The 23,919-nt window shown below is 45.3% G+C and overlaps 1 protein-coding gene across 10 annotated transcripts in view; it reads left to right on the top strand.

The window, feature by feature from the left end:
• FRMD4A (FERM domain containing 4A) overlaps positions 1-23,919 on the top strand; it is a 354,026-nt gene that overhangs the window by 191,475 nt on the left and 138,632 nt on the right. Inside the window, exon 1 of one of the 10 annotated variants that reach the window (XM_090134986.1) lies at positions 23,047-23,551. The exons of 8 other annotated variants lie outside the window; for them this stretch is intronic. In XM_090134986.1, coding sequence (XP_089991112.1) covers positions 23,222-23,551 — 330 coding nt within the window. In that variant the 5' untranslated portion in view covers positions 23,047-23,221. Of the gene's footprint in view, positions 1-23,046; positions 23,657-23,919 lie in introns of those variants that run through there. One more of the 10 variants, XM_031588529.2, reaches the window with a different exon arrangement.

The following is a 23,919-nucleotide window of genomic DNA, read 5'->3' as shown; positions in this document are numbered from 1 at the left end:
TTGTGCCGGTCACTGCGCCTTGGGAGCCTTCCGCCATGGGCATCTTACTGCAAGCAGCTGTACTTGGGTTGACCTCTGCTTTTTCTTTATTTTTTTTAACATTTTTAATAGCCTTTATAGCCCCATAGGAGATGAGAGTCAGGCAGGTCCTCGCGTTTGTGGTCACAGCTGAGACAACAGACCCAAGAACCACAGGGCCAGCACTCAGCTTTGCAAAACCTCAGGCGATCCGTCCGGGATTTTGCAAAACCAGACTGCAAAGGAGGAATGGGTCACGCCAGGCAGATCATATCCGAGCAGTCATTGGGATAAGAAGGTAGGGGAAAAGGAAGAGGGATATGCAGCACAGGGACTGGAAAGTTGCTAGTTAAAGTGAGAACAGAGTCGCTGTTCATCTTGGAAAAGAGTAGATCTGGGAAGCTCGCTGCATCGCATATTCTCAGGCATTCATCATCTGAAATGTCTCTTAATTGCCACTATTATATCACATCACAAACATTCCTGTAATTTCCCAGTCACAACCTCCTACAAAGGGATTCTTTCATTCAAGCGGTTTTCACAGAAATCTTTTCCTCTTGGATCCCCGTCCTGTAACACACTCAGAGCAGGAATCTTGAAGTGGAATTTTTTTTTCATCTTTTTTTTTTTTTTCCCCTAAACGCCAGATGTTGCTTTGCAGACAATATGCTTCAGTAACGCAGTGTGTCCCATTTTCAACCTCTTTCCTCCTTGTCCCAAGATAATCAGCTCTTAGCAGCTCCTCTTCCTCTTATGGTAAAAGCTGAAATGTAAACAGCCAGGACGTCCGCCGTGTCAGGAACCAGCTGAGTGCAGCTCACTCAGACATGGGGTCCCTGACATGGGGCTGCTTTCAACATCTGGCTCAGCCAACAGACAGCATTTATCATGTAGACTCCCTTGGTCACTTCCTAGCTCCTGGCTCCGGTTTTAAAAACTTTCAGATTTCTGGGGGTTGCATTTTCCCACCATTTAGTCAAGAGCTGAATTTTTTCCTCACAGAAAATACACTTGCATGTCAAAGGCCAATGACCTTAAAAATATCTATAGCTTAGCAGTCTAAATATAGCACAGAGCTGAAATGCTGAATTCCTGAGAGGGAGCCAGTGTCAACAGCAATGTCTATGGGACCGGAGGGTGGGCTGCAGCCCGGGGCTTTTTCTGTTCATTATCACACACTGCAGCGCCTGGATGTCCCAGCATGGCTGAGAAGCCCTTTGTGCAGATGTCCTGGCCAAAACCCTTCCCATCTCAGTGCTTTGTTATTCTCAGGTATCTACTTCAGCCAAGGGTGCTTTAGAGTTACCCAGAACAGAAGGCACTGCCCTCCCCTTGACCTACACCCTTGTAAGGGAGGAGTTTGTTGTATGTCCATGTGTGGAAAGCTCAAGGTTCAAAGAGTTGCCATTGACTTTGCCAAGGAATCAGGTCATGGTGATAAGCCATAACATTGCAGGGGAGTTAGATTTTATGATCTTTAAGGGTTCTTTCCAACTCAAACAGACTCCACCATGAGCTCTGAACCAGCCAGGAGTGGCTAAGCCATAACAAGTGATGGTGATAAGTGCTGGCTGCAAGGAGAAGTTGTCCATCTCTATCCCTGGTTCTTCTTAGTCATTTCATCTTACAGTTGATGATCACAAGTCTTTTCCACCAGAAATAGCCAGGAGTGACCCATTAGGGATGGACCCATCTACCTTGCAGAGATCTGAGGAGATTATCCAAGATTCTCCATCCCTCTGCTTTCAGGTTGAACTGGTACCTACCATTTATTAATGCAAGCGAGTGATGTGTTATCCATTAGTTGTGGATAGAAAAGGAGTAATAGATGTTAGAGTTTCCTCTCTTTCTTTTATTAGACTTGGAAGGGATGGAAGCAACTGAAATCCAGCCAGGAAAATGCAGCAGGGAATACATACATAGCATGGAAATGGCTTGCTAATGTTCAAAGGTGGGCAGTGCTAATTTTTGTTGGAGATGATAACCACTGGTTTACCTCACCCCTTTTCATTTCACAAACCCAATTCTCAGTGGGTCTTGTTATCCTGGAAGCTGTTCAAGAAACTCCTCCTCCTCTAACAGGGCTCTAAACACCTTGCAGATCCCCAGAGATTAACTGTTGTTAATGTAGTCTAACCATAATATTTCTCAATTGGTTCATTTGCTGCTGTGCCTTGAAAATCTGCTGTGTTTAATGATGACTACATCTGGATGGCTTCTTGGGATTTTCTCCAAAGGCTTTTTTGAAGGAAAGGTCTTCTCCAAAGCATTCTGTTTACATGCACTTTTTCCAAGAACAAACCCTTTATCATTCTCAGACACTATTTCTTTATTTGATTTGGTCCTGTAAAAAGAGCACATGTTGCCACCAGACTCCTGACTATCTGGTATAGGATCTGGGCAGAGTCACAAACCCAAAATGATGACCAAACTTTGGTGTTGAAAAGTTCCCCTGTCCTTGAAATAACATCTACCAGATTCAGCCCATCTTTTGTTCTAGCTGTTCTTGTCAGGAAGGATTATATATATATATAGGGCTATACATCTCTATATCCACTCTGTCTCCTGTTCATAAGCAAATTGAAGTGCTTGCAGATGACACTGCTTCTAGCTCCTGAGAGGCAAAAGCCAAATGCCACTTAGGATGCCAAGTGCTGCTTCACATGTCCACAGTGCACCCTAGGAGTGGGTGCAGCTGATTGAGCATTGTGCTCCAGCAGCTGTGGAGCACACGACCCTTTGAAGAAGACTCCTATCTTAGTCATCACTGACCTATATTTGATACCCATAATACACATCTCTTTTTACATCAAAATACCCAGAAGGTCTTAATGCAAATTGAAACGCTCTCGGAAAAACATCCCAAAATAATTTTGCTGGGTTGTTTGTCAGTTTGGGAAATCTGTAGAATCACAAATCATTTGACAGTTTTGTGGCTATGAAAATAAAGGGAGTTTTAAACGAGTAGCATACAGCAGTGTGAAGTTTGGAGACAGACTGGAACTTGAGGTCAGCTGGGCTTTTTCTGACACTCTTTTGGACTGGACAAGGCCTCTGGGGGGCAATGGAATTCTGGAAAGTGCTGGATAAGCTGCTTCATTTTAGAGAGAGGAGGGAAAAGGCAGAAATTAGCAATGCCTTTAGTCTGACAGGTGAAATTGCCTTGACTCCATTGTCTTGGCCTGAAATTAGGATACTGTGAGCTCTTCTCCCAGCTTTACTAAAAGGTCTGTAGGACCTTGAGGTCTTGAATGATCTTTGCCTCCTGCACATCAGTGTTTCCTCATCTGGTAGGATCTGTTCGGGTCTATCTGAATTTCTAACAGTGTAAATTTTTATACTTGCTACAATAAGCATAATAGAGATCTTAATGTGTGAGAGCACAGTTCATTTGTACAATGTAGATGGTGTCACAGCCTCATTTCCTACAAATGAAAGAGAAGGTTTGGACACCATGGGTTGGTATAGCAGCAGCATGACAGCCCTTCCTGTTGTTCACCTTGGTCTTCAACACCTTTCACTCCCTTGTCTCTACACTAGGCAAGGACAGGGTTACAAGTGTTCCTGGTGTGCTGGCTAGTGGCATGTGGGGGAGATTTGGAGACCCGTGGTGTAATCAGGCTGATCAAGATCTTTCAAAGAGCTAAAGGTTTCATTACAAGAATCAAACATCTTCTTTTCTTTCCTTGTTTTATAGAACTGTCCCTGGTTTGTTTGGGTTTTCCTTTCCTTTCACGCTCCTGAGCATCTGGAGATGAAAGGTGTCACTGCCCATCACCAAATGGCTCAGCAAGGCAGCACTGAGCATGTGCTGTTTGACAGCAGGAGCTCCAATCAGGCACCAACACTGAACATTAGCAGTCAGAAGTGCTTTATTGCCTTCAGCCTTTCTGTGTGTGAAGCCAGGAGTATATGAGAGGACATGGACAATAGGCTCCCTCTCTCAAAGCACAGTATTTACCAACAAAACCTCTATCGCAGGGATGGACAAACACAGAAGCTGGGAACTAGACAGAGGCATGAAGCCGTGATGCACAGTACCACCTAGTGACTGAGCATAGCTACGTAAGGGCAATCCCACATTTGGAAAGCATTTGCAAAATATGGCGTCTGCATCCCCATCCTGTTTTTAACCCTATCTTCCACCAAATGTGAGCACATCACTACGGGTGAAGGCACCGTACTGATGAGCAGCCTTATTTTTCCCATTTTTTTCTGTCTTTCTTCTTGGAAAGAAAGCTCAGGTTGTGAGAGAAAGGGCTTTCAGGGGTGAGAAGTGGAGAGAAGCCTTGCTTTGTTTGCTCCACAGGATGTGCAGGTTGGGCTTAGTGCAAATTGCTCACTGAATCACTGAATCACTCGTGAGGAAATTCTCATAGCATTGTGCAAAAGGGAAGAGGAAAAATGCAAGGTCCAGTGAGTAACGCAGCCTTTCAGGGCATCCAAAATGAAAAGAAATGCCACAGACTCGTTCCATTCTCAGTAACGATGTGAAAGAGCAGTCTGACAGGCTCTGCTCAAGAGAGGGTTTGTAACCTTTCCCATTAATTTCTTTTCAAAGAATTGCTTATTGAAGGCTAAGCTGCTTTTTATAAGCCTTAGAGGCTGAGTGTGTCTTTGTCCTGTCTTATTATTATTACTGCTTCTCTCCCTTGGTCTCTTTTTTAAGAGAAAGCGGTTACTGTACATTGCTGGTGTTTCTCTCTGTGTCTATCTGAGATGAACACAATGCTGAGATGGGAATTTTGTCACTTTTTGGCAAAGATGAGGCTGCATAAAGCACAGTGAATTAGAAGAAATCCAGATCTGTGGGATTTCCCCATACTCCATCTCACAGATTTACCCACAATCCAAGCAGCTGGGCTTTAAATGGATTTGATCCTTCTCATTTGGGTCTCTCTGCACCAGGGAAACCAGGGAAAGGACATTCAGCCTTTCTCCTGGACCTTGGCTGGAAGCTGCTCCTGTTGATAAGTAGTCCCTTACCTGCAAGCAAGTGTTCAATGCTTGTGTCCCAGACAAATTGAGGCTTTAGATGGATATCTTTTCCCGATTTCATAGAATCACAGAATCATGAAGGTTGGAAAAGACCAGTGAGATCATCTAAAGCAATCATCAGCCCATCCCTACCATGCCTACTAACCATGTCCCTCAGTGCTACAGCAGAGGTCTTCCTCTAAACATTGGCTGGGAATGCCAACCCCAAAGTCAGTAAAATCTAATAAATCAGCTGAATACAAAGCAATACCATATTTTCTGGAGCTACCAGTCTGTTTTTCCACCAGTTTTGCTTTGAGAAGGTAATGCTTGACCACTGAACACAGTGATCCCAAGAGTAGCACTTGTACTTTCCCAGTCAAGGGACAAAGCTGCCTCACATACGTGTCTGTCGCATGGTAAACACAGCATTTCCAACAGGACTTCTTTCTAGGTTTTTATCCTCCTTGAATTACTGCTTTTCTCTTTCCCACAATCCATGATGCTGCATCCGAGCCCTGTGCGTGGCAGCCCTGATGAGGCTCCTGCAGCTGGGTAAACACAACGGAGTGAATGGGGCCCTTCACAATGGAGTCACCAGGAAATCCAAACACTGTGAAGGCCAACAATTCAGAGGGAACACAATAATGTCATTTGGAGACGTGCTCCTCCCAAGCACCAGGAAAACAGTGCTGCCTAGGGGTGCCGTTCCTCAAAGAACAGGTTTTCCACCCCACAGGTCTCCAGAAATGGCTCTTTCTCTCTACTTCCTTCTGCTGAGCATAGTGGTTAATCACGCTGAGGAAAACGAGTTTCTGGGATAAATAGGAAAGGTGGGAAGGCTAATTTCTGTCTGTGGTTGTGCTGGGGTAAATACAAATTATGGCAGTGGGTTTACAGTGTACTGAGTGGTCTGGAGAGTGGTCAGCTTCTTGCATGGTGTACAGGCTCCTAGGCACCAGAGTGAGGAGCAGAGCAGAGGAGCCACCACTCCCTACACTTTCCCTTGCATGTTGCAATAGATTTTGAATTACACAATTGCATTTACTTCAGTCCCCTCATTTATTTAGTGGTTCTGTACTCTGCGGTCTCTTCTGGCTTTTTTGTGCTCGGGACCCATGAAAGCTCCCTTTAGCCCATTGGTAATTCCCATCTCCCAGAACGGAGCAAATTCTCTCCCTTCTGCCCAGGAAGGAGGTGAATGGGGTCCTGAGCCCCACACTGTGCCCCAGCCCCATGGAATACCCAGTCAGTGACCCTAGCCAGTAGCATCAGACCTTGGGAGAAGCCAGCCCATCCCCAGATGTTGCTTGGTTACTTTCTTATGTGGAACATTTGAACTTTAATCTCATCTAGAAATATACTGTAAGTTATAATCCTACAGTGAGTGCTCAGATCTGAAAACCTCAAGTTGTGCAATTCCCCATGGCAGGAACATTGTGCTGACTGTGCATGGAGATAGTGGCAGGATGTTCTTATGGGAACCATGGCCATATCAAGCTGCCTTCTTAAAGGTTTCTCAAAAGGAAAAAGATGGGAAGGGAGGGGAAAAGGAAAAGGGAAAGAGAAAAGGGGACAGAAGGAAAGGAGAAAGGGAAAGGGAAAGGGAGAGGGAAAGGGAGAGGGAAAGGGAAAGGGAAAGGGAAAGGGAAAGGGAAAGGGAAAGGGAAAGGGAAAGGGAAAGGGAAAGGGAAAGGGAAAGGGAAAGGGAAAGGGAAAGGGAAAGGGAGAGGGAAAGGGAGAGGGAAAGGGAAAGAGAAAGGGAAAGAGAAAGGGGAAAGGGAAAAGGGGAAAGGGAAAGGGGAAAGGGAAAAGGGAAAAGGGAAAAGGGGAAGGGAAGGGGAAGGGAAGAGGAATGGAAAGGGAAACGGAAATGGAAATGGAAAGAGAAGGGAAAGGGGAGAGGAGGAAAGGGGAGGAGAGGGGAGGGGAGGGGGAAGGGAAAGCAAAAGGGTAAGGGCAAGGGAAGGGGAAGGGCAAGGGAAAGGGGAAGGGGAAGGGGAAGGGGAAGGGGAAGGGGAAGGGGAAGGGGAAGGGGAAGAGGAAGAGGAAGAGGAAGGGGAAGGGAAAGGGGAAGGGAAAGGGGAAGGGGAAGGCGAGGAAAAGGGAAAACATAAGTCCTGATGAAAAGATTCTGGGAGTTTTTTCCTCAAATCTTATGTTTTCCTAAAATGCAGTGCTCAGTATGCAAAGTAATTCATATTAATTTCCATTCATTGTTGCAAGGCAAAGTTTTTCCCTGCTGTAAATTGCTAATTTCACCAGGATCTGACCTTGAATCGAGAAGCTAATCTAATATATGCTGATATGGACAAATTGGGTGGAGTCTCAAGTGAGTGTATACCAAGCCAAAAAAGAATTAGGCAGCTTTATATTAACAGAGGATCTGACTCGCCTTGTTATTGGCACATGTGAAAAATAATCATATCCTGCAATAACATTCACAGGATGCACTTGATTTATTACTAATCGCATACGCTCTTGCAGCTGCTGAGCCACTGCCAGAGGGTATCGTAATGATGCAGCTGGCACTCCTGTTGTGATGGCCATCAACATGGCCAACGTGACACGTCGCATCCATTGTCCCCAGTAATACAACTGCATTTGCCACCTGAGCTGAAAAATTGAGTCCTGTAGCTGTGATTTCAGGAACCTCATCTCCTGTATGTAAAATAGGAATATATTATTCTCATGTTTTCTTATACGGTGATTAGGATAAGGATGTATGTTCTAATACAAAGATAATATATAATGTACATAGGCTGGGGGAGCACATATCAAATCTAAAATATTTGAAAACATTCAAATACAAAGAATAAAACTGCTTTTGACTCGGACTATGAAAGCTCACAGGGCATTTTGGCATGATTGCTTTCTCAGCTGAAAAGATACAGTTTCACCAATGTTCTTATGGCTTATTAAAGCCCTGCTTTTGCTCAGGGGCTGACTGTGCAGACTAAACATATGTGCTGCCCAGAGAGAGGTTGGGTCCACCTTAACCCCCACTGGGCTCAGCTGAGGTATATACAGCAAAAAGGGGTTAGACTGATGCATTCAGAGTCATTCTCCATGGAAGAATCTGCTTTGTGCAGACCAGGAGAATATGATTTTCACAGCAAGAGGGACATATTTCCAGAGGTGAAGCTGGAATGGGAGGTGAAGGTAGCTGCTCAGAGGGTCCAGGTGAGCTCCAGAGTTCCACTTGATTCTCAGCAGGAAAATGTTCTCCCTCATCACTTTCTGCTTTGCATTATTTGTTTTAATTTGGCAATGCAGAGTGCAGGGAAAGAGCCACCCCACTGCTTCAAATGATCCAAACACAGTGTGTTGCATCCAGGAAGTTCCTGGTACACAATTCCACCCATCTCTGATGCATAAGGTCTGACAAAATGGTGATGCTATCTAAGGATCAACAGCTTTGAGACTGCCTTCAAAATTACTTGGACACAGCCATTTGCTCATTCTCAGTCAGATGCCATTCAATCACAGAATCATAGAATCATGGAATGGCTTGTATTGGAAGGAACTTTAAAGATCATCAAGCTCCAACCCCTGCCGTGGGCTGGTTGCCCCCCATCAGCTCAGGCTGCCCAGGACCCTATCCAACCTGGCCTTCAGCACCTCCAGGGATGGGACACAGCTTCTTTGGGCAACATGTACCAATGCCTCACCACCCTCTGAATAATCATTTCCTCCTATTGTAATGATGATTCAAACAGCTGAAAAAAGTTTCGGGTCTCCCATCTTTAGAACTGACCAGCATATCACCCCAAAACGATCTACCTCAACGTTGGTGCAACCAAGAGCAGGATTTGGTCTGAACAAATCAGAATCTATCACGTTCAGCAAGAGTCCTGCTTTTACCCCTTCTTTCCCCTCTAGCTGTCTGTGGATAATTATAAACCATAATTACACCATTATAACGATAAGCCAATTACTACAGTGAGGCATCTTTTCAAAATCCTGTAATGGAAAGGGAAGTGCGCACGTTCTCTAAACTCGTGCTTCGGCAAAGTGATTCTGACAGCCTCTCCTCCGCTGACAGTCCCTCACAGCCGTGGTACTGAGCACAACCACAGCCTCAACACGGGTCAGTACCTGCACAGTGCTTGTATTCTGATTTTACTTTACTGAATATCTCAAAGCGACGTCCAGCCGAGCGCAAAGGTACTGGATGCGTATCCTATCTGGCATGCCTGTGAAGCTGGGACTGCTCTGAGCGTTTTGCAGGCTTACAGTGACGGAGGGCACAGAGGTCTTGGGCATTTCCAAAGTATTTCCAAGGCATTTCCAAGCCTGCACTGTGAGCTTTTGTTCAGAGCGGCAGGCATAGTGACTGCTGCCTATATGTATGCTCCTGACAGGCAGGCATGAGCTGGACAATGCTCTCACTCCCATCCTTCTCTTGTCTTCCTTAGTTTGCACACCTCAAACATTTGGCTGTTTTCTACTTTCTTGTTTCTTCTGGAGCACAAGTCTTATGGGAGGTGGCTGAGGGAGCTGGGATTGTTCAGTCTGGAGAAGAGGAGGCTCAGGGGAAACCTTATCATCACTACAGCTCACTGAAAGGAGGGTGTGGAGAGCTGGGGATCAGCCTCTGCTTCCAGGTAACAGCAACAGGACGAGAGGGAATGGCCTAAAGTTGCATCGAGGGAGCTTCATGTTGGATATTAGGAAACAGTTCTTCTCAGAAAAAGTGGTGAGGCATTGGCACAGGCTGCCCAGGGAGGTGGTGGAGTCACCATCCCTGGAGGTGTTCAAGAAACATGCTGATGTGGCACTGGTTAGTGGGCATGGTGGGGACGGGCTGACAGTTGGACAAAATGATTGTAAAGGTCTTCCATAACCTTAGTGATTTTGTGATTGATGATTCTTTGCACATGAACTTGGGCAGTCTTTAAGAGGAGGTGGCACCTTGCAGCTGGCTTTGTTCCTTCCTTCTGTGTTTAAGCAACTAATTGCTCCTCTTTGCTCTTCCAAAGCCTGACCCAATGCACAGCAGCCTTCAGTGCTCTCTGGAGTGATTCGAGGTGTAGCCCTCTTAAGAGATATCATCCCCGTAGGAAGTGGGGTGCCAGCAAGATGCAAAGAGCAGTGCTGGGCAAACAGCTGAGGTTGCACAAATGTCCGTCTGTAGAGTGTTTCACAGTGGGGATCAGATTTATGATATTTACATCTATTTAGGTTCCCTTGGCTGCAGATGAAGAAGAGGTTTTGGGTGGTCCAGCTCCCTCATCTGCTCTGTAATTAACTCTAAATGCAGCTTTTCACTCAGAGGCAACTGGAGGCCGCTGCAGGTTGCACTGGGAGTGAGCCACAACTTTCAGAAAACCAGAAGAATGAGCTATAGAAGAATGAGCTGTTTGCCATCCTTAACAAAACACTAAGCAACAGCAGTGCCAATGTTGGTAAACAGTCCAGCATAGGCACGGGAGGCCATGAAGAGCGTGTTTTAAGTCACCAGCTTGAAATCTGCATCTGGCAAAGGTCCTGCTCTGCAAGGGGAGCCGCGTGAGCTCTTGGGGTTAGCACTGTGCCTTGAATGCATTTTTCAGCCAACCTCATGGTTTCTAGGGATGCCATTATCAACAGAGGGCCTGGTTTTATTATTAAGCAGCAAATCAATTTGGCTCTGCCTAGCACAGTCCAATTACTGCTTGTAGTTACTGTAGGCTGAAGAAGTCATAAATAAATGAGCATGCTGGAGGTATTTAACATTTCAGTCCTGCCATAAGCACCCGACCCTTCATGTGCCGGCTGGGCATCGATCCTGCTGCAGATTGCTCCATTTTGGGAGGATTTTTGGTGGTCAGAATGCAGGTGGTGGATCTGTTGCAGGGCAATCAGTGGTAAAAGCAGGCTGCTTTTTGCTTTTTGTTTTCCAAGCGAGTCAGGGGCTGAAACAGGGCAGGGGCCTCTTCCTCCTGCTCTCTGCGGGAGCTGAGCAAATGCCGGCTCATGTGTCAGCCGAGCAAGGAGCCTGGTAAAGCCCCAGAGCTGCCCAGGGGACAGCACTGCTTGCTTTCCATCTCCTACTGCTATTCCCAAGGCACTGCAGCTGCTTGTTTTTATTTTTCACACGTTTTAGGATTTCGGTTGCTCAGTATCAATAAAGCATCATGTAACATACAGGCACCTTGTCAGCACAGTGATGTACCAACAGCCACACAAAATAGTCACCACTGAACGGACTCATTAAAAAAAAAACGATTCCCTTACATGTGGCTTTCTTTTATTGCACCATTCTCCCCCCTCTTTTCTTTTTCCTTGCTTTCCTCGTTGGCACATTAGGCTAATTTTGAAGTGCCTGCTTTGGGGGAACAGCTGAAGCGTGCCCATGCTGTGCTAGCAGCCAACGGGATGCCGGCTTTGACTTGTGCGTTCATTAGCATTCAACCATAGGGTCAAATGAATCGCTCCTTCTGAGTGTTATTATTGTGATTATTATTTGCTCTTTCTGCCAGGGAGTGTATAAAAATGACATTTAGAATCGTTTGCCATAGTTTATGTCATTTTGTCTCTGGTCACTTGGTTTTGTGGAAATCAGTTGTCTTTGCTAGCGTAGCAGAAATATAAAGTTGGCTTTGCATTGAAAGAGGTGGCAGCTTCTCATCTCTCTTTGTCACAAGCAGCGAGATGTCTTCAACTGTCCAGCAGTTTAAGGATTTTGTTTAGCGGGAGTAAAAGGGTGAGGGAGAAATGGGGTATTTCCTATGGATTGCCTTGTTTGTTTGCTTGGCCTTGCTTATTCTTTTGCAAGAGGAAATCAGCAGGAAAAGGAACTAATAGTGAAACTTTTAGTGATTTCCAGATTTCCCTCCAGATCTTTTGCACAGCCCCCCTTGAAATACTTGTAAACCTGCTATTGAAATAAAAAGTTGCTCTTTCCTCCCCTGATAAAAGCAGACTGAGCTTGACATTTGCCATTCTGCTTGCGGGGAGCTCAGAGCATTGCGGCCTTCTCGTACTTTCCGGTGCCATGGAAAGCCACCAGGGCAGAAACCAGCCAAGTTCTGATGCCCAAAGCTTCTCCGCTGTGGTTGAAGAGCAAAATAGTGGCTGCTGTGTGCTCCCCTAACTGCTCTACAGCTGCAAAGCATCAAAGCACAGAGCATGTGTACACTGCTATCCAGTGTATCAACCTTGAAAATTAAAAACCTAGTGACATGATATGAAATATCTTCATTTTTTCTGGGTAGAAAGGCCTGAATACAGCAGCTATAGGATTTCTTGACTCCGCTCCTCAAGTGGGAGCAGAAAGGTGTAAGTTTTCATGGGTTGTATCAGTGTAATCTTCACACTTTAATGAAGACACAGAGCTCTGCACCAGCTCAAAATCTAAATCTGTGTAAATTAGGATTTACTGATTTTGGTCACGTGCAAGTGGAAGGATCCTGCCTAGCTTTGGTGGTTGGCTGTGTGTAGGATAGGAACAGCACTGCAGTAAGACTCTGGGTTTGAGTGTATAGAGACACAGCCTATGTGACCACCAAAGGAAAAACATCTCCATTCACCACCACTGATCACACTCAAGGTCTCAAGAGAAACTATGGTTATTCCCTGCCTCAAGCCTAGAGTAAAACAGCATTTTCTCATAATTGCAGTGTAGTAATTATTGTAGATGTTGACTTTTTAATAGCAAACACTGCTCAAGAATTAGATTTACGGTCAGGTTAGTTAGCTTTAGTGGCTTGAGAATCAATTATTATGCTGTACTACATGATCAGAGATTATAGGGTAGCCTATGTAATAATTTATACTGCCATCTAGGAGTGAAACTGTAACTTCATCATTTCACATGGAAAGACACTGTGTTTGTACAGCAATAATTCCAGTAATTATAATGATAGCTATGAAAAGGGGGAAAGGGGAAAATGGTGATTACAACTTAGGGGAAGATATGTGTACAAATAGGACATTGAGAGGCACGGGGAGAATTTTCCATTAAAATTATTTTTCAGAGCAGCAAAAGCAGTACTATTTTGTTAATGAAAATGTCCTCACAATTCAATCCAAGTGGATTGACAAGTGAGGCTGGACTGTCCCAGCAGCAGCAGCCCCCCTGCCTCCTTGGCCCTGCATTGGTCAAGGCTTGTCTTGGGTTTTGGGCCCAGTTTTAGGCTACATTTTGAATTAAATGAGACTCGATCTTTGAGATGTGCATGATGATGGGTTCATCATCTCCTCTCTGCTTGTTTCTGGCTGGGTGACTGAAGCCCCATTACGAGCAGTGGCCCCAAGCATGCTCATCCTGTCCTCGAGTTGATCCCATTAATTGACCAGCACTGCAGCTGCATTAAGTTGCTGGAGTGGTTTGGAATGGTGCTTTACAAGTGTAATCCCAGTGCTGGTAAAGAGACTTTTATACGGTGCTCAACCATCATCAGCAACACATAATTCATTAAGTACTCACCCTTTTTATTAATGTCAGCTCTGCTAATTTCTAGGATCAGTTTTATAGGCAGTATTTTTCTTGTTCTCTGCCCACCTCCCTACCTCCCAGCATTTCTTTCCACACTTGACCCCTTTCTCCCAGTTGGGACAGGAAAAAAATTCTGCCTGTTCCTCCAGGGATGCCACAAAGCAAAGCAAACATCTTTCCTCTAATTCCTTTGAAACAAGACCACCCAGGTCAGCATTTCATTCTGTGTTTCCAGGCAAATTATTCAAAGAGAACTTTAATTAACTTTCTTTTTTTTTTCTCTCTGCATAGGACTTGATGCTGTCATCTTTTAACTACTGGCTTTGTCCATTTTCCTCTCATTTACTTCCCATTTATTTCAGTCCTCACTTCACGTGAAGCTGGCAGCTGAACTTTCTGAACCCACCAAGCACAATACTCTTTTATGAACCACAAACAAGTGAACGAATATGAAAAGTGATTGCTAGTATTGCAAAATGGGCTAGGATAAGGTCTCCTATATGCAAGTGTTCATACCAGACAGTAAAAAATATAAGCCAATGTGTCAAACTACTCTTAACTCTAACCAAGAAAGTAAGCTCCATTTTTAAAAGTGCTAAGTCTCAGAAAGAACAAGACTGCCTTACAATAATGAAATTAATACAAAAGTATAGTGTTGGACTCCGTTCTCCTTCACTTACTGGAATCAGTCCAGAAGAGCAGAAAAACATCATCTATCATGAGATTTGGCACTCCTGTGTAAGGGCACTGTTACCACAGAAAGGCATCTGCCTCTGGAAGGAGAGGAAGAAGTGACTGCAAGTGAGCTGGGGAATGGGAAAATTAGCATTTCTGGGGAAGTAGCATCACTGCCCCTCTGACTAGGGATGGGTGAGTTCATTCTGCCTATGTGTCCAGTGGATGGTCATAGACTTGGTTTATGACCAAGCTATGGTCAGAGAACCATAGAATCATAGAATGGCTTAGGTTGCGAAAGACCTTAAAGGTTGTCAAGTGCCACTGACTTCTTGTGCCCAAAAATATGCATCTAACCAACATTAATTGCATATAAGTCTACTGACTTGTTGTAATAATAACCTTCCAAACACACTTAATCTGAAAATGCCTTAAATGTACTCAAAGTCTTATAAACAAAGACTGCAGTCACCATCATAGCATTCCTACAAAGCCAAAATAAACAAACATTACTCAGTTTGTTGTGTATACTAATTGCCATATATCCTGTCTGACCAGTGGTATATGCCACTATAGCTAATCTGAATTTATTTTTTTTTTAATTCCCATTTTCTAAATAAAACAATCCCCATGATTCATTGTAAAAAGTATCAGCTTAGAAAATGTTGACTTATGCGTTATGCTGAAATCTGTATTAACTTCTCAACATTTAATGAGTTACAATTCACAGTTCTCCCAAGAGACAAGGAAGTTTGTTATGATCAAACTCAGGCTATAGATGAGGACAGTGGGACAGTGAGAGGCAAAACATTGCAGAAATGGGTGGAATGGAACAGACCTCATCATAAACCCATCCTTAACATACTAAAAACATGCATTTAGTTTGCCATAGCCCAAAGACTGCAATTACAAAGCAGTGTTTTTGCTGATAGATGAGCAGTTGATGGCGTTAACCAGTCTTCAGAGATAAAAGCCCTCTTGCTCTTTTCTTCTGGAAGAGAAGGTGGTCATGGTGAAGAAATGCTTCAGGGTAATTCCAATAACTTGCCTGCAAATTCTAGCTCTGAGTTAGGTTGGCCAAATTGAGGATTGAATGCTTAATGCTGATTTTTTGGAAACAGTATGCTGCCTGCAGACAGATGCCTCCTAACACCTTTGGGTACTGAGAAAAGGTTCTTCACCAGAGGGCAGAGGGCATGGAGCAGGCTCCACAGGACAGGGAGCATGGCTCCAAGTTCAAGAAGTGTTTGGACAGTGCTTTCAGATGCAGGATTTGTATTTTGAGTGGTACCGTGGGGAGCTGGGGGCTGGACTCAATCATCCTTGTGGGTCCCTTCCAACTCGAGATGGTCTGTGATTCTATGATTCTACAAACAGAGAGTGTCCTCAAAGCAGGCACTGAAATCCAAGGTTCCCCTTTTCCAAATAATAACCAGGCAGCAAGGACTGCTCAGTCCATCAGCAGGCCACTTTCGGTGTCTCCTGCCCCTTCACGGCTGGAGTCTCCATGGACCTGTGCAACCACTGCTAGGCTTTGCAAAGACCTTGCTTGGAGCCAGCTGTGCAGATCACAGGGCTCTCAGAAACCAGGCTACTGCCTATGGAAGGGAAATGAGCAACATTTATGGAGTGAATTAATCGAGCTCTTCAATATCCTTAGCTGAGGGTTAATAGTCTTGTGGTGGCTGCCCTGCACAGGGTATTGGAAGAGCTGGATTTTATTTCTGGTGTGCTTTGGTAATGAAAAGGAAATTGTGTTCAGATGAGCCGTCTCTCCCAGAGACATCAGATACACAGCAATTAGGCTCGAGTTAAACAATAAATCAAGTAACACTGATTTGTAGTGCCTTTGGCACTAGCAGAGCGCCATTATGACTATTGCTATGTTTATTTAGAAGATGCTCAGTCCATTTTAAATGTTTTCATATTAAATGTAATTTGGGTGCTTGCTATTAAAGCAATTGACTGGACCTAAATGCAAATACTATTGGTCAGATAAATATTTTCTGGCAAATGAAATCTGTTCATTGCACTTTTATGACACGATGACTCCCTTGCTCCTAGATTTATTTTGTTTGCTTCCTCTCTTTGCAAGGATTGCCTCATAAAGATTAAAAAAGCCAAAGCAAACCTAAGTGTAAAGTAGAAATCACTGATTAAACTGTCAGAAATGGAGCAGCTTTTGTTAATCACTGATTCATTAGGGGGAAGAAGAAAGGTCCTGAGTTTGCACAAAGGCTTTGGTGTCACAAGGTATGTGATTTATTCCCAGATCTCTCCCTATTTTTCTGTGGGATCTTACCCAGGTAAAGTGATCTCTCTATGGCTCCATTTTCCCATCTGTTCAGGCTAGCTAATGATCTTGCCTCAGAGGCAGTGAAAACTTTCAATAAGGAGAAAAGGTTACCTTAAAAACCATACCTGGATCTGAAATTAAGCTACCCCCTGCTAGCACCTACAGCAGCTTTGGCTACAAAAATAATTACCTATGATAATCAGCTTTCCCTTGCATTGTTTTGAGAGCAAGTAATGGAGGAGAAAAAAATATTTTTGGTGTAAATAGTAGTAAGTATGTCTAAAAAGTAACCGGAATTGGCAAGTAAGCTTGCAGAATGTTTTGTTTCTACTGCTAAGATTGTCATGGCTGTGTCACTTTAATATTGATCCCTTTTTTTGAGTAAGTCTGTTGGAAAAATATTTTCACATAAGAAAGTAGAGAGACTGAAATTCTTTTCAAAGCATTTGAAGCAGTCATGAGCCTTTTATAATTGCTGGAATTGAAAGCATTGCCTAACTGGCTTTTGATGCATATATTTTTTAATTTATTTAGCAAAAGTTATCAATAATTACATCACTGTCATTTGTGAATGCTCTCACGGCTTGTGCAAAACGTGTCACTCTTAGAAACATAAGGCTTTCCCAACCAGTGTAAGTTTTGTGATCTACAGTAGAAGGCAGTGTAAAACTACAATAATATTCTTATCTGAAACCATGCAAAATAAAAAGCCGTATAAAAGAAGAATTAGTTTGCTTTTCTTTTTCATGCAAAAGGAAATGCTTTATTATGCAGCCTCATCCAGGAGCTACGTGTAGATTTTACTTAACAGGAGGAACACTGCTGGGCCCAGAGAGCTCAGCTGACTCATTTTGTGTTCTTCACAATTACCTTTGCTGCCTTTTGTCACCTAAGCAGGTTCCTGGGTGGCTCCCACCATTGCTTACTAGTTGTGACACCTAAGGAAAGGGTGGGGAGAACCTCCATTTTCTTCAGCCTTATTCTCAGTTATTTACCATTTACTCAGTGTTTTCCTTTGCACGGATGGAAGTCGTCCACATGCCTTTGTAGGAATGAGATTTCCTTGTATTACATGCATTTCATTTCTTTCTGCAGCATGTCAGTGGTCTGAGAGCATCTCTCCAGTTCTCAGTTGCCAATGACATGACTGGTTTCTGGTTTTCCTCCATGCCTCCACTATCCATCTTCTCCAACAGCCCCTGCTCTTTTCCCTTGGGGTGAGGCCGCCTCACTTATCACCACGCAGCCCATTTTAGTGACAGAAGAGGCTCCTATCACTTCCTGTATTGCTCTGCTTTCAGGCCATTTCAGGTGAAAACGGAGATACACTCTGTCTTCTCCACCCCAGAGGAGCTTTGATGTGAAGGAGTTCCTATCACAGAGGGGAAACCCCCACCCTTTCTATTCCTTCTGCAAGAACATGGACGGCTCCCAGCACTTTCCATGTGGAAGATTTCCTTCTGTCTTCTCCAAGCTCATGGCTTGCAAAGACCGAGGGGACCACAAGAACTACTCCTTTCCCTGGTGTCACCCCAGAAAGGCCTGAATAACCCAGAAGAAGGAGGTCGTCTTTATTCCCTTCTGTACACTTCAGCTGCTCACTTTATTTGTTCTCTTGGATGCCAGGATTACCCTGAGCTAACTGGGACACGAATGACCTACATGTGCCTTGTGTCCCTCTCTCAGCCCCAGGCTGGATCTGCAGGCGGCAGACAGGATTTGTGACCCACCATCCATTTTGACTGCCTTGTGAAGACCAAATTTTATAAATAGACCAGCTCAGCTTCGTCTGAGCTATCTAATAGCTCAGTGTCCTCCCAGCATGCACTTTCTTCACCTAATGAATGGGGATTTATTGCACTGACTCTTTGGGAATGGCGAGGTCTGCCTTCTTCCCTCTTCAGCTCTCAGAGATCCTTTAAGCCTGTGAGAAAATTAATCAGATGCCCCAAAGGCTTATTTTGTCCAAAGCTAAATTCCTGTTTCTCCCACTCCCCCCCTCCCTTTGTGCCCCAATTACTTACGGGATTGTCCTGGAAATTAATGAAAGCATGGCAGTGGGAAATAACACCCACAGTTCATCTCAGAAGTGAAGCCGTTCAGTGGAAGGCTTAATTAGAAACAACTCGTGCTCCACACAGCAAATTTGGAGATATTCCAGTTTGAAGTGTGCTGTGCCATGACAGTTGTTATTGCTCTTCCAGTTACATGAGTCAAGTCTTGCTGCTAAGTGATGGCATTTTGCATTTCTGAATGCATTCCACTGTGGTTTCGACCTGGTTTCCAAAGTTGTCAGCATAAGCTATCTCAAGGACATAGCTCATCCTGGAAGAAAAATGAGGTGATGGGGACAGATTCAGCAGTGGAACTGACAGCTCTTCATCTCTCTCACTGGCTGTGGTCTGTGGAAGTGGAAAAGAGCTGCCTGGTGGCTTGGGGGAATGGCTGGGTTGTATCAATCGGGCTTCTGCTTCCTAGAGTTGAGACATTTGTTGCATGGAGGCTGCACTTCAGTACTGTGTTCAGTTTTGGGCCCTCCACTACAAGAAAGATGCTGAGGCACTGGAGCGTGTCCAGAGAAGGGCAACAAAGCTGTGAAAGATCTGGAGCACAAATCTAATGGGGAGCAGTTGAGGGAACTGTTCAGTCTGGACAAGAGGAGGCTCAGGAGAGACGTTATTGGTCTCTGCAGCACTCTGAAAGGAGGATGTAGTGAGGGGAGGAACAGCCTCTTCTCCTAGGAAACAGCCATAGGATCAGAGGGAATGGCCTTAAGTTGTGCCAGGGAGGTTCAGGCTGAGTATCAGAAAAAACTTCTCAGAAAGAGTGCTGAGGCATTGGCACAGGCTGCCCAGGGAGGTGGTGGAGTCACCATCCCTGGAGGTGTTCAAGAAATGTGTAGATGTGGCACTGAGGGACGTGGTTAGTGGGCATGGTGGGGTGGGTGGATGGTTGGACTGGATGATCCTTGTGGTCTTTTCCAATCTTAATGATTCGATGATTCTCTAAGATCATACTGTGTGGTGGGTTGTTTTTTTTAACTTTTGGAGGTTTTCCAACCTTTTACTGCCACTCAAAAAATACAAGTTATGCAAGGGAGTTAGACCCTCAAACACCTCCCACAGGCGGCTGGCAGTTAGATACCTTCAGCATGTCCTAAATGTTCTTTGAAAGCATCCTTCTCAACTTCCATGGGTCTCTGATGCACCATACAGGGGAATAACATTAACTTCTGTGAAGCACTGCACTGCTTATGGATGCAAATCACTGTCTTAGTGTGAATATTACTTCATGACATGACATCTCCTCCAACTCGTTAGTGCTAATTAATGCAGTTCAAGGATAGACAATATTCATTAAGCTTTTCTGAAAACGCAAGAAATGTTCATGTAACAGCTCACACATTTTGAAGGCACCATAATCCTATCATCGTGTTTTCTGTTTCTCTGTAAAACATTTCAGTACTTTAATCTTTGCTAAGAAGAGTGGAAGTGAACTGTCAACAATGGTTCTTCAGCACAAGGCCATGGTGTTTGTTCCTTGCTTTGTTATCAGGAACCAACAAAAGGGATCAGTGTGTTGTTATTTTGGCACATAGGCATCTGGTTGCTGGAGGCTTCCCTCTGTGTATATGAAAGTTAAATATTTGGGTTACTGTTGTCTCTTTGGGTCTTGCCATGATACAAAGCAGCTTGGAGGAGATGCAGCTATCGCCTGCTTCTAATCACTGCAATGACAGCAGCTCTGCTACCTCTAGACTAAATGTTTGTTACTGGGTTGTATTGTTTGGGTATTGACAGATCCAGAGACCTTGTGAAATTACAGAAGCTCCTTGAAGAAAAGCATTCTCACTGCTGCTGCTGAATTATAGCTAGGATGTTAAGAGAGGAGGTGAATGCTTTGTGTGTGTATGTGTGTGTGTGTTGTTGTTTTCCTGAAAAGATACTACTGAGGAAATCTGAACTGCAGCATGTGTCTGGGAGAGGACTAAGGAGAGAGCAAACCCTGGATAGCACAAGGTGTTGCCTCTACACTGCAGTGCAGCCAACCCGCAGGCTTTAATCAGGCTGGGGTGGGCTTTGAGGTCTCCATCTGCTCTGAGAGTTTCAGTTTCTCTCTACTTATAGACACACAAACAAATGTCTGCAGGTGTTGGTCTACATCCTTCACAGACCCTCTCTTCCACCCTGCTGCCCTTGTAGCTTGGGGAAACTCCTTACTACTAAGGAATTAGCCCAGATCTGGCCAGGGTGTTTCTGGGAAAGTGCACAATGAACCTAAGAGAAGATCCAGAGTTTTTTGTCCTATTCTGAGAGCAAACAACTCTGTCTAGTTTCATTTTTGTGATAGACTCTTGGTAGAAACAATGCTCTATTATTCTTCTATTTTGTAACAAACATTTCCAGGCTCCTTGCTAGACCCATTGGATACTATCTTTACTAGAACAGTAATTTCTTTTTATTACAAACATTGCATCATGAATTAGAGGATTAAGGAAATGCAAAATCCATGACCCAAGGTCCTTCCTTATTGGTGCCAATGCCCCAAAGCTATTGGAGGATCCATTGGAATCACGCAGATACATTTTGAGTGTAGTGGGTACACTTTGTGTATCTCCAGTAGACAACCCCACCAGAAAACCAGCTCTTCGGAAGGCATGAGAAAGGATTCTCTGTGGCTGCCTCCAGACTTGTCCAAAACTCATGCCTATTTATCTAGGCTTAGTGCCGAAGGGAGAGGCTGAACTCTTGCTGGGAACCTGTAATTCCAAGCCAAGTCTAATGAAACTCCCTACACGTGCACTGAAAGATGAAAATTGAAGCTCTGGGCAGAGCAAGCCTTGCTTCCCAGATTTTTACGCTATGCATGAAGCAAATTAGTTTCCAATTAGAGGCTTCCAATCTCTTGCTGTTACTTAAATCCTCCAGGTGAGCTCTTCTACCACCAGCTGGATAACACTACATCACATCCCAGCTCCACTCTGGGTTTGGAGGCAGAACCTGCCCCCGGAAAATGGGTTAGGGAGGGACAATGTGTGCCATTCAGTGACAGGTAGGGAAATCAGCTTGGGGCTTTGCTATGTGAAGGTTCTTCCTATCCCAAGGGCAAAGCCTATGGCCTTGGCATATTCCTGCACTGAAACAAGAACGAGCAGGCACCTGCATGGTGAGCACTCCTTTGAAGCAACTTTCCCTCCTGTTTTAGATAAACAGCCTGAGAATGGGATTTTTCATTGCTGGTCCCAAGCAGCATTCATGATCTGAGCTGAACAGCCAATCCCCAACAAGACATAGCTTTACCCTTGCAATGCTCTCTTTGCTTTCCCTGGGGCAGAGATGAGTATCTTTGCTGCCTCCTGCCACCATGTCCTGACCTTAGATGGCCTTCAGGGCAGAGCTGGGCCACCTCAACCACTTGCTCTTAACTGTCAGCAGCCAGAGCTACCTCTATATTTAGCTCTTTAACCAAAGCCAGCTCTTGGGTGGAGTGAGCTGGACAGGAGAGCCTGTCTGTGGTTGCATTTGTGGCTCCATTTTATGTCTGTGTCCTTAAAGAAAGGGGAGAGAATTGTGCTGATACTAAAGTTTTTGACTATTGCACTGAAAACCCCTTTGCAGCCCCCATGTGTGTTGCAGAAGAGCAGATGTCAGGGCTTGTACCATCTCTTGACGTGGTCTTTGCTTTTGCTCTGACAGCAGATCAAATTCAGGAACAGCCCCAGCTAGATCAGACTCCCAGCCCTGCCCACCACCATTCTGGGAGAGTGGTTGTTCTTCCTTCCTATAGGGAAAACAGGAAAAATTCTATTTCTCCTTGACTAAGAACAAATGGAAGAAAGAGCTCACCTCCCAACCTCCCCTCCCATAGCAAACCAATTTCTGGCCAGAACATGGCACAATGGCACCCTCAGGTTTTTATCTCTTGGGAGCAACCCCAGGCCTAGAAAGAAAGTTCTCAAGGAAAAGCAAAGTGGTGACAAGACAGAGCCATACACATGGACACTGCAGTGTGAGTGCTTCTTGATGTACTTGTCTGAATCAGATAAACAGCACTTTTTCCTTACCTGGAGGCAAACATGCATTGCCCTTTTTGACTAGAACAAGAGGTAACAGCTTTAAGTTGTATCAGGAAAAGGTCCTGCTGAATATGTGGAAAAATTTATTCTCAAAAAGAGTGGTGAGGCATTGGCACAGGCTGCCCAGGGAGGTGGGGGAATCACCGTAGTATAGATGTGAGGCACTGAGGGACATGGTTAGTGGGCATGGTGGGGGATGGGTGGACATTTGGACTAGATGATATTAGAAGTCTCTTCCAAGCTTAATGATTCTATGACTAACTTAATTAATAAATAGCCATACCCTTGCCATTGCTAGTGTGGTCTGTACAAATGCTTTACTGCCAGGTAGCATCCTCTACTGCTCCATCCCATCACAGCTGCATCTTCTCCCTGCTGAGGGTGCAGGGAGGAATCTGTGGCAGACAGTGGATGCCCTGCCCCAGGGCTGCACTGTCTGCCCACTCTGTGGCATCCCAATCCCTCACTACCCTCCTCTTTTCCCCCAGCCAGTGCTATGTATGCATTCAGAGCACGCACCCCTCCCCCCTCCCCCCATCATCCACGCAAGGTGTCCAATATGTGGGTTTGAGAGGGTGAAAGCTATCACCCCCACTCCCTTCCATTCCTTCATCCCACTATCCTCTCATCCTTCCACCCCTGCATCCTTCCATCCCTCCATCCTTCCACCCTCCATCCTTCCACCCTCCACCCCTCCATCCTTCCACCCTCCATCCTGCCATCCTCCTCCTCCTCCCAGAAGTGAGGGGGAGCCCAGATGTCGGCAGGCCCAAGCCGGGTTCATCTGCTTCACATGACCCAGCGCCAACTGCTGCTTGCTGCCCTCCTCCCGCCTTCCTCCTCCTTCCTCCCCCTCCTCCTCCTCCTCCTCCCTCCTCTCCCACTCCAACCTCACAGCGCGGTGGCGGTTGTGCAGGAACCGGGTGCCGGAGGCTGGCAAGCGGGGAAAGGAAGGGGAAAGCGGTCTGCAGCGTCGCAGAGCGGAGCATGGGGCGAAGCGGTTGCCCACCGCCCCATTCCTAGGGAGGCCGGGGACCCTGTGGAGGGCAGCGGGGAAGAGAGGAAGGGCCGTGGAGCCGCCGAGGAGGTGCGAGAGATGGATGCGAGGCGATAGCACGGCCTCCAACGCTGCCGCATCGGGATGCTCTCAGCCCCGGAGCGGAGCTGAGGAGCCGCCGAGGGACGGGAGAAGGTAACGGGGTCTTTGTCTGCAGCAGGGAGGCCCCGGGGTTCCCTTCCAGCCCCAACCCCAGAGGGAAGCCCAAGCCGCAGTGTGCGAGCGGCTCCACGCCCCCTCCCTCCATTTATCTGAAACGGAGAGAAATGCTCTGCCCTTTGATTTCCTTCTCCGTTCCTCCCACCAATTAAAAAAAAAATAATAGAAATAAATCAGCCTTGAATTTGGTAACCGAGAAAAGCTGGGCAACCAGGTTTCTGGGGTTGTAGTTTTTAGGG

Source organism: Phasianus colchicus, chromosome 1, assembly GCF_987193195.1.
Source record: "Phasianus colchicus chromosome 1, bPhaCol1.hap1.1, whole genome shotgun sequence".
NCBI classification, from domain to species: domain Eukaryota; kingdom Metazoa; phylum Chordata; class Aves; order Galliformes; family Phasianidae; genus Phasianus; species Phasianus colchicus.
This window is presented reverse-complemented; position numbering and strand designations above follow the sequence as displayed.